This window comes from Melanaphis sacchari, unplaced genomic scaffold, assembly GCF_002803265.2.
Source record: "Melanaphis sacchari strain LSU unplaced genomic scaffold, SCAv2.0 Contig719_pilon_pilon, whole genome shotgun sequence".
Lineage (NCBI taxonomy): Eukaryota > Metazoa > Arthropoda > Insecta > Hemiptera > Aphididae > Melanaphis > Melanaphis sacchari.
In genome coordinates, this window is record NW_020271514.1 from 37,184 (window position 1) to 48,801 (window position 11,618).

At 25.7% G+C, this 11,618-nt stretch overlaps 2 protein-coding genes across 2 annotated transcripts; both read left to right on the plus strand.

Moving 5' to 3' along the window:
• Window positions 1–333: 333 nt before the first annotated feature.
• LOC112600779 (sentrin-specific protease 1-like) lies at window positions 334–3,962 on the plus strand. Its single transcript, XM_025348081.1, has 4 exons — window positions 334–593; window positions 1,961–2,495; window positions 2,560–3,241; window positions 3,312–3,962. The coding sequence occupies exons 2-4, from the start codon at window positions 2,027–2,029 to the stop codon at window positions 3,736–3,738; spliced, it is 1,578 nt and encodes a 525-aa protein (XP_025203866.1). The 5' UTR covers window positions 334–593; window positions 1,961–2,026; the 3' UTR covers window positions 3,739–3,962.
• A 3,603-nt stretch (window positions 3,963–7,565) lies between these two features.
• Window positions 7,566–11,618, plus strand: LOC112600783 (tetratricopeptide repeat protein 37; the record flags this gene model as incomplete). Its single annotated transcript, XM_025348085.1, is given in 3 exon segments — window positions 7,566–7,681; window positions 7,757–7,834; window positions 8,533–11,618. A coding segment is annotated over 1 exon segment (3,053 nt), but the record flags the coding sequence as incomplete, so codon positions are not given.

Below are 11,618 nucleotides of genomic sequence, written 5' to 3' on the forward strand. Positions count from 1 at the left end.
GTGACTATTAAATGTTAATACTGTAATTAAATACATAAATAAGCACTTAGCAATCAAAAACGATTATGGATAAATGAAAAATATTGAAAGATGAAAATGAAAAAAAATGTGTAATAAAATAAAATTCCTTATCATAAATTATTATCATTAAATCATTTATTTAGGAATTAAGCATTTGGTGTCATTATCACTAATTATACGGGAACATGCATATTGTTGGCCACACTGATACGATCAATGTTTATTTTCTGTGCAAAATGATGTAAAATACAGACTAACTCATCTTAATTTGATAGCTTGAAACGCTTGAATACTATAAAGTATAAATAATGCTCTATGCCTCGAAATTCGATTGTTGATAGCAAATTTAATGTCTTTTACTTGTTACAGTTAATTTTTGTCTTTTGAATAGGTAACGAATTGAGTAATTTTTATTGTCAATATGTTTGTACAATAGTAATTTTTCAATTAAATGAGGTGATGCCAAATTTATTAATAAGAATTTGTTGATTCGGATCCACATTATTACCTTCTGTTCAACATTATTCATTACATTTTATTTTAGATATTACTATATTCGCCGACCTGTTAAAGTGAGTATTTACACGTTCCACATCTATATTTTTAAATATTCAGAGCTAATGTTCTGCTGCATTTGTTCTTTATTTTTCATCCATAAAAATCATGTTACTGAATGCCTGCTACATTTGTACTTATGTCTTTAATTCATCAATTTCAAAAACGATGACTAGTAAATAATATGACTATATAATAATTAAGATCAATATCAATCAGTACTCGATAAGATTTGGATCTCTATTTAGAGACACACTTGTATATCATAATTATTTGTGTAGATTTATAGGTATGTAAATATCTAATTGAATGAAGAATGAACCCCTCTTCCCTAATATTTTATGGATTTGGAGAATTGAGTTCCATTTTATTATTTTTAGGTTAACGGAGTTCCACCTATAAAAAACTAATGGATAAATTCAGTCCTTCATAAAAATTTAAAATAGAAAATTGAATCCCGTTTAAAATATTTAATGTAGTAAATTAATAATGAATAATGTCAATAATAATAATATTTAAATGAATAAATAATACTGTGAATATTAAACGAGGTAATATTTAAATAATACTATCGTTATAAAGTCAAGTTCACTAATTTTATTATTCTTGTACTTTGTCATTTATTCTTTTAATATATTATCTTTTTCAATATTTTGTTTTGATTTTTTACTTAGATCTTTACTTCTTACTTGAATGTATGTATTAGATAAGCTTTTTTTTTAATATTTCAATACAAATATAAATATTTTGATGTGTGATATTAAATAAACTATTTAGCTTTGTGTGAAATAATTCACAACTATTTATTATATAATTTGATTTTATTATTTATAGTTTACTAGCTATTTATCATTAAAATCGATAAAAAAATTAAGCAGTAATACAATTATAGTATGGTTAATATATTTGTATATAGCTTATAGTTTTTTAATATAAAGAGTAAATGTGTAAACTAAAAATATTTTAACTAATGCATTTTGTCATATTTATTAATGCATATTTTGTAGAAAGTACAAATTTCAATTTTTTCTTTAGCTAAAATATATTCATAATTATAAAAATTACAATTTTTAGTACTCCATGTTTTTTCAATTATTTGTATCTACCATTTAAATTAGTTTGATATCTAAAATCAATCTACATATTTTAACCAATCTATTAGTTAAGTTGTATTATTTTCAAATGATGATTTATTTTATCATTTAAAACAATATCAATGTTTTAGTTGATAAAAATTTCTTAATTTTTCAAAATAATTTAATTGACTTTTTCCAATAGATAATTTTAATACAAAAATATTTATAGATTAAACTTTTAAACCTATTTCAGTCATACTAAAATGTATAAAAATAACTAAACTAATTTTACTTTATTTTTTTTTTAGCTGTTGTAATTTTACTGTCTACGTGCAATATTTATTTCAAATCAACCTTTATGTTACATTTGTGTTATGGGTTTCTTCAATTCATTGAGAAATTTAAAAAAATGGTTCACTGAAAAGACTGGACTTTCTGGACCTAGTGGACCAACAAAACGTAAACATGAAGAATGTGAGACTTTAAATAATAAACGAATTCGCATGGATGACAGCCTTGTAGAAATTGTTGAAATCAGTGATGAATCCTTATCTGAAACCGAAGAGGTGGAAATTACTGAACCTGGGCCATCTACTGTGCCACTCAGAGCCAGTCCACCTGTTATGCTTATTGAAGGCAGACAGCATCCAAGAAGAACTATGTCACCAGTTAGGACAATCGATTTAACTGAAAATAATGATGAAGATATCAAAATTAAAATTATTCGATCATATAGCTTATCAAATCCACAACTTGTAAATAGTCACAGTACAGAAATGGTTAGAAGTGCTAGTACTAAGGCTATATTAGAAGATAGATCTTCAATTACAGCTTCAAACAAAGGTAAAAAAATTATTGTATATGTATTTTAAGTTTTGTAAATAGTTAATACAATTTTTATTTATAGGAACAAAAAAAATAAGTTTTAATATGGAAAGTGGACTTTCAACATTAAATATTAATGACACAACAACTAATGCTAACAAGGATAAATCATTTGCAATGGTTTTAAAACATTATGTAACGCCAAAACCAGAATCCAACACTTTGTCAGATTCTAGTTCTAGATCACCAATAAGTATTGATAAAGAAAATATTTTAAATCAGTCCAAATTATCTCCAACATCTGGTAAAGAAAATTTAGACATTCCAGAATTAAGTCTTCACAAGAATAGAATTATCAAGCATGAGTTATTTTATGAACGTATACTAAGAAAATTTAAAGAGAAACAAGCAGCTGCAATTCTAAATTCTGCTACAGTAATTCAACAAAAATCACCCGAAGATATTTTTCAAGAAAAACTAGAGGTTATGAAAAAAGAATTGAATAAAATAGAACCTCAAAAGAAAAATGATGTTTTTCCCGGTTTTTCTAAAGAAATATCTGAATTGATTGGACAAAAAATGTCTGGATCATTAAATGAGAACATTGTTAAAGGAAAAAATATTAAAAAATTGGATTTACTAACTATTTATTCACCTACTGCTTGGTTAAATGATGAAGTTATAAATCATTATTTAAGTATGATAGTTGATCGTGATCCAACTAACATACATACATTTGATACATTTTTTTATTCTAAATTATTGTAAGTCATAAAATGTATAATTTAATTAGTTTTATAATTTTTTTTTACATCTATATTAATTTTTTTATAGATCACAAGGGTATCAATCTGTTCGTCGATGGTCAAGAAAAAAAGATATATTTGCATGTAAAAAAATGTTTAGTCCTATTCACTTGGGTAACCATTGGTGTCTTATATGTGTAAACTTCATTGAAAAAACCGTAAAATATTATGATAGTTTAGGAGGTAAAAATCCTCAATGTTTAAATACCATTTTTAACTATCTAAAACAAGAGCATGAGAACAAGAAAAATGAACAATTAGACTGTAGTGGATGGAAAATAATGGATGCTGAGGATTGTCCAAAACAACAAAATGGTTATGATTGTGGTGTGTTTACATGTGTCAATGCAGAATACCTATCCCGTGATGCAAAATTAGATTTTGTACAAGATGATATGCCCAAATTAAGAAATAGAATATGTTATGAGATCTTAAACAATCGTTTATGTTATTAAACTTAGTCATCTGTTTCCTATTGTATATTGAGTTAATTTTATTCTTATTTTCAAGTTTCATGGAGTACCTATTAAATTAATTGGTGAATTTAAGATTGACAAAAGGAACAACATTCCTTAATTACCTAATTAGTTTTTTTTCAGTTTATATGAATTCTACTGTTAATATTGTACAGAATATCCTTTTATTTTATATTTTTAATAAAAATATTGGCCCAAGTATAATAAAATAATATTTCTTGTAAATAATATTTGTATATAAATTTAGATGTATAAAAATTATTACTATAAAATTAAACTCGCTTCTTATTATTTAGAATAATTTATGTTAAAAGATAACTGAATAAAATTAAAATTACTATCAATGAATCTTTAAAATTAAAGTTATAATTATTATCTTAGGCATAAAATTAATTAAAAGGCTGAGTAAATCAATAAATAGTCTTAATCTTGTATTTAAGTACTATAAATTATAATTTGATATAATATTATTAAATTTAAGATCTAATTTTAATTTCAGTACATTATCTTAATATTTGACCTTAGAATTTTTTATTATTTTTGAATGTGAAGATATAATTTATACCTATATATTAAATACAATTTATCTATTTTAATACATTTGTACTGTTCAAAAGTGTTTTGAATTTTCATCAAATTTTTAAGCGAGTCCCACACTCCAAATGTATAATTGTAAAATATAGGATTCAAAGAATGTATTAAAAAATCAATAACATAAATATAATTATAATTTATATAGCATCATTGCATTTGATATGTGTGTAGTTTTTCTCTTTTAATATATTGTTGACTAAATTGGTATTTTGTTAATTGTATTTATTCTTAGAACCATTGAATTATTAATAGGTATTATTATATTATGTATTGTACCTGTTTTCAATGTTAAACAAGTTTCAGATAAATGTTTATTAATTTTTTTTTTTTTATGATTTACATAAATTTATAAGATATTGTTTTATTTTTGTCAATACATTTGATTATTAATTTTTTTAGACTTATTATTCTGATGAAAGTATATTAATTTCAAGACTTTTTATTAGATAAAATCCTACAATATTTTCAACTTAGATATACATTTTATTAAAAAAATCAAAATAGAGTAAGTATAGACTATTTATTGATAAAATTAATATTGAGTGCGCATAAACAAGAATTAGTCGTTCCCAAGTATCTACCACAGCACTATCTATACTTTAACAACAGACAATAATAGAAAATAAAGTGAAGGGCTAGCTTAGGCCTTACTGCCTTAGACAAGAGTTAAAAGGTATAAGAAAATGTATTACAAAAATTGATTAAGCAACCAACAGCTGTATCTGCAAATTGCAAAACACCAAAATGGTCATATTCTCTTGGCGAATAAAGTATTTGGTTAAAAGAAAATTTTTTTGGAAAAACCCAAAACTAATTTTTATTTTTAATTGAGAACAAATAACAATAGCAGGTAGGTACTCAAAATGTTTATATTCGAATTTCCTATATATGGTATTTTTTCTTTTTTAAATTTTGAGCAATATAATTATTGACTTTTTACTTTTTTTCTTTCCATAAATGGAGATAAAAAACAGTCTGTAAATGTAAAATTCTAAAGCCTCATAGTTAGTTATACATTTAATAATAATTTTAATATAATGTTTTGTATTAGTTGTTCATAATGTTCATATATCAATTAAAAAATAACGAATATTTATAAACACAATAGCCAATAGCAGGGGCGCCCGCAGAAAATCAGCTCAGTAGGTGCAAAATTAAATGTATGTTTACATACAATATAATATAATATTTACATTATTATATCCACCTAATAATTATAACTCTAAATGTAATGCAAAAAATTGTATAATATTATAAATTAAAATATAATTTAAAATGTAGGTATTATTAAAAATATTGTAAGAATTATAGATCAAATCATAAGGATAAACGTCTGACATTTAATCCAAAATGATTTATGATGTTATTTTTTTTGTTTTTCAAAAAGTATTGAATCGTTAAATTTATTTTTGTGAATGTGAATTAAAGCCAAACTGCTTAACCTCATATTGCACATTGTAGATCTTACCCAAGTTTTAATACGATGAAAAGCACTAAAACAGATAATAAAGTTATGAATTCCATATGTACCTACAATGATTTTTTTGTTTAGGTAGGTATTAAAAAATTTCCGGTTAGGTATATTTTTTTAATGTTTTACTTTCAATATAAAGTAACGGAAGATCTAATCGCAATATGGCCATAGAAGATTGACGTGAAATTGTGAAAGTCAGAGAAAAATGGCGGAATATTGTAATTACGACTAAAACTTTTATTGAGAGATTATTATTGCCAGTAGAAGAAGCTTTCAATAAAGACTAGGTACAGAACTTTTGGTAGTTAAATTTAACAGGTTCTAGTAAACAGCATTATTTAGATAGTATTTACGATGGGGGAGGGTACTAGACTCTCTCCTAGAGAAAAGAAAAAACAGATTCATGTTCCTGCAGTATAGTTAAATAAAGAAGTACAGAAGTTATACATTTGGGTGATTGTAAACTCCGCCAGAATACAGGTTAAAATAAAAAGGTAATAAAAGATCTAATGTAAATTCCGCCAGTTTTTTTTTTTGTTCAGCTGCTCAGTGGCTCAGTGTTTACATTGCCTCTTGCCTTCTCACGTTAAATACGTTGACATCTATTGTGATGATATTTACTAATGAAGTAATACAAGATTTAAAATATTTACAAATTGTATCACATCATTTTAATTGACATACGTAACATAACTATATATTTTTGTATTATTAGGTATAATGATTATTTATGATTTTTTTACTATAATTTAAATATTTAATGTGAACGATCTGATATGATAATATTATACTATAATTTTTTTTTAAGAACATATTATATTAATTTTATACTAGGTATTACTTGATTTTCTTCACTGGCGGAGTTTACATGTATTCAATTTTACCTGATTTTTTTCAGTGGCGGAGTTTACATGCGCCCATACATTTATAGTAAATAGTAATGTTATTCTGACGACGGTTTCCAAGTTGCAACTAAATATTAAGTGCGATAAAGGCAATCGTCATTAGGTAGGTATCTACTTTTGTGTAAAAGTGAGGGTATTTATAGCATAAAAAACTATTAACTATCATAGTTATATGAACTGTAGACCTCCCCCAAAAAAATTTGAAAACAAGCCACTGGGACTGGATAGATACTGGGTTTGTAGGCTTAGGAGTAGTTGTGAGGATGGAGACATAGATTACTTGTAATAGAAGTGCGTGAGCAGGAGTAGGACTGTCAAACAAAAAAAATCGTATGTGCGTGTCGAAACTATAGACATATTAGTTAATTACCTACTATGGATTTATGAAATTATATTTTTATATCTTTAATCAACCGGCTAATGTACATCGTCCAAGGATATAGATTTATGATCTCGGACTTCGGAGAGAAGGCTAAACTTTCGTTAAACTAAATCCCTGATATGGATCGGAGGGGGGAAATAATATCACAAATTTACATTTATTAACAGGCTGAAGTAAAAATCCCACCAATCGTTTTGATTAATGATAACATTTTGTTTTATGATAAAAAATGATAAATTTCCACGATTTTAGGAAAAGTGCCCCATGTCCAGTTTGTAACACAGAGCAAGTATTAAACTATTAAGTTATATTTATTTTATTTTTCAATCACAGATAAATAGAACCACGAATAGAACTGTGATTTCAATATTATTTATCAACATAATTCATTGATTATTGGTTATATAGTCATAAAATTAATAATTATTTAACTGTGAAATGTATACTGATTTTACAATATAATATTTACGTTTTGGTATTTTTTCTTGAAATCGACTTTGATCATTGTGTAAATTAGTAATATTGATATGAAATGTGACTTAAAATTCTGCTAGCTCAAGCAACTGGGTGGGTACTAGTATTGGTGAAAAATGTTGTGATAATCAATGGTCATTAAACTTAATACAATTTTAAATATTACAGGTTTTTGACAAATATCACTGTAAAGATTGTATTTATTTACTATCGTGTCCTGTTATCCTGCTTGTTTAACTAAATTTAGTGAGTAAACATTTATTCTAATATATCTTATTTTATCCATGTTATGTATTTATATTAAAATATAAAGTATAAACTAGAATAGAAGCTCTCTACATTTTATGATTGTAAAGTTGATGGATCTTTTTAAAAGTAAAAGTATATTCATTTATAAATTATTCTACAGTTTTAAATAAATTGATCTCTATAACTCAATGGTTAAGGTAAATCAGTGTCTTTAACTATATCTTACTAAAGAAAAAGAAATTTACATTTAATATAATTCTTTAAGTATAAAGTAGGTAGATATTGAAAATGAATAAACTAGTTTTTAATTTAATTATCAACTATTTTATCTTTATCTGTCATGCAATAAACCAAAATTATTTGTTTAGATCAAACTAAAAACTTTTAAAAGACATAATTATATTATTGTTAAATTTAAAAGTATATGTTTAAAATATGTAAGATTAATATAACTTGCACAGATATTATTAACATGTATAAATGTATGAAATATAAATATAATTAACTTCATCAGGTTGATTAAGTTTAATATTTTTCTAGAATGGTACTGTAAAAAGTAAATTTGTCACATTGCTTGTAAAATTTACAGATACATTAATTTTATATTATGTTGTTTATTTTAAGATCAATAACAGATATAGTAAATCTTTTTAAGACTTTTATTCTTTTTTGACTTGTACTGTATGTGTTTTTAGATATTACAAAATTTAAACATATCTATTAACAAGATGGATAAGACCAACATTAAACAACAGTTGAAACTTGCAAAAGAAGAATTTATGAAGAAAAACTTTTCTGATGCAGCAAGACTGTGCAAAACTATTTTAAAGACTGATCCAAAAAATATTTCTGGTTTGATTCTTTATGGTGCTAGTCTTTTAGAAATGCCGTCTAAAAAAGATGAATCTATTCAACAGTTCCAAAAAGTCATTGATATTTCTCCTAATAACTTATTTGCCTGGCAAGGCATTGAGCAGTATTACGAAAAATGTGATAAGCTTACAGTTTCTCAACAGTTATTCTACACATATGCTAATTTATTGAGTTTAGAAACTGATGGAACCAAGTGTAAGACTCGTGCTAAAAAATGTATTGAACTTTGGAAGAATTATAAAACAAAGCTGGATTTAGGAATTTTTGTATCAAATGTTTTACCAATAATTGAAAACAAAGTAATAACACCACAATACTTGGCCATATGTAGAGTTTTAGTTGAGTTTCCATTCACAGAAGAAACTTCTCCTTTAGATGAACATTTAGAAAAAATTTATCTAGCATTGTGTGAAGACGATAGTTTTGATCAAAGATTTGAAATTTATTGCAAACTTATTCCTGTATTAAAATCCAAAGGGAAAAGGCAAGAACTTGTAGACACATGTGAAAAAATGTTATCTATATATAATAACAATGCTATTGCAATAAATTTTTACTGTGAATCATTTATCAGCAATTATATTAAGACCATTACTGAACCTGAAGATAATGTCCTAAAATTAATTGACAAAATGAGTTTATTAATTATGGAAAGATGTGAAATTTTATTATTGGCACAACCAACAAATCCAAATTCAATAATAGCTAAAAGTATTGCTTTGAGAAGATTAAACGAATTTGAAGAAAGTCGTAAATTATTACGTAAAGTTCTTCAAGTTACTAGTCGTTCATGGCAATCATGGTTTTTATTAACAGAGATCCAGATTAAAATTCATTGCTATGATGATGTAATACGATGTGTTCAACAAGCAAAAAAAATTTTGAAACCAACATTTTCTTGTTATCAGACTATGCTTATGTGGGAAATTGAAGCTTATTGTTGTTCTCGACAGTGCTGTTCTATACAAGGACGTCAGTTAGCTATTGATATGTTTAATGATAATTTAAACAATAAACTAATTGAATATATTATTATAGCTAGTTGTAATTTAAATGATCAAAAGACTGCAAAAAATTATTTAAATACATTGCAGAATAAATGTGATAGAAAAGATCGCTTTATCTTTCTAGAATCATTATATCTTGCTGAATTTGGTCAACTAGATGATTCTTTACACTCTTTAAAAAATATGCATAATTTATCAGCTGATGTAGATGCATTGCTACTATTTGGTAATGTATTATGGAAACAAGGAAAATTTTCTGAGGCTGGAAAGTTGTACTTGGAAGCTTCTCGGATTTCTCCCTATAGATGTGACTTAATAACAAAGTTAGGACATTATTACAGAGAAATGAAACATTTACCTGTTGCTATGACTTGCTATGAAAAATCTGTGATCCTGAATCCCGATGATGAAGAAAATGGTCTTGCTTTATCCGATATATACCTTACTTTATCAAAGTCAAAAGAACAAGAAGCATTGTTAGAGTATTTGAAAACATCAAAAAATGTCAAATGGGCTTCTTTAAGATTAGGTATTCACTATTTGAAATTAAACAAATATGAAGATGCTGTCAGCAATTTTCAAATTGCTACTAAACATGATCCAAATAATGCAAACACTTATGAATGTTTAGGTGATGCTCTTTTAGGACAAGAATCGCTCATTGGTGCAAAACTTACATATTCTAAATGTATTGAAATTGATCCATCTCTTTTATATCCAAAATTACAAATAGCTAAAATTGAATATCGTATTGGGCAAGTAGATTCTAGTATTCAATCATTTTACAAAATTATCAATTCTTATTCTAATGATTTTATTGCGTTATTTGATACAGCAAAATTGTTTATAGAACATGCAAAGTCAATTTTTGTTTGTCAGGTACATACGAGTTATGATTTATGCAAAAATGCCTGTGAATATTTGTACAAAGCATTACTGATTGATAACCATTATGCACTACTTTGGAAATTATTTGGAGATTTATGTTTGTTTATGACAGCGATGCCTGAAGAATTATCTTTTATATATTTACCATCCAATATATTTAACACAACTCAAGAAAATTATGAAGTGAAAGGCTCACAATTATATACCTATTCTAGGAGATGTTATTCACAAGCATTAAATATAACATCTAAAAAATTGCCATTAAATCCTGCACAAAAATATATCTGGTACGATTTAGCCAAATGTTATTTGACAAATGCATTGAACTCAGATATTGATAAAAACGAACGATTAGAATTTAAATCCAAAGCAGAACTAGCTATTAAAAAATGTTTATCATTAGATCCAAAAAACAAAGATTTTTGGAACACTATGGGAATCATTGAAGCTATTGACGAGAGCAAAAATGAACATCTAAGTTATAACTGTTTTGTTAAATGTCTGGAAATTGAAATAAATGCAATAGCTTATAATAACTTAGCCATCAAATGTATGATTCATAATGATGTAAATCTTGCTCAAGAAGCTTTTACTTTGAGTCAAAATATTGATCCAACCCTTATAAATAGTTGGGTTGGGCAAGGTTTACTGAGTAGATTTGAAAATCCTGTGAAATCATTTGATTTGTTATATCATTCAACCACATTAGGATTTCACGAAGAAAGTATTTGTAATTATACTGAAGCAAACATACAACAAATTAAAGCTGATACAGAAGTATTAACATCAATTCATCATAATATTGATTTACTTATTTGGCTTACATCTAAAAATCCTAAAAATAGTTGGGCACAAAATGCACTGTCAGTATTGTACAGATACTCTGGTATGTATAAAAATGCAATCAGAGCTGCAAATAATGCTGAACAATATTGTACATCTGAAACACAAATATGCATGCAAAGAAACATGGCTTTTAGTCTTCTTAAAGGAAAATGTTATCAAGAAGCTGT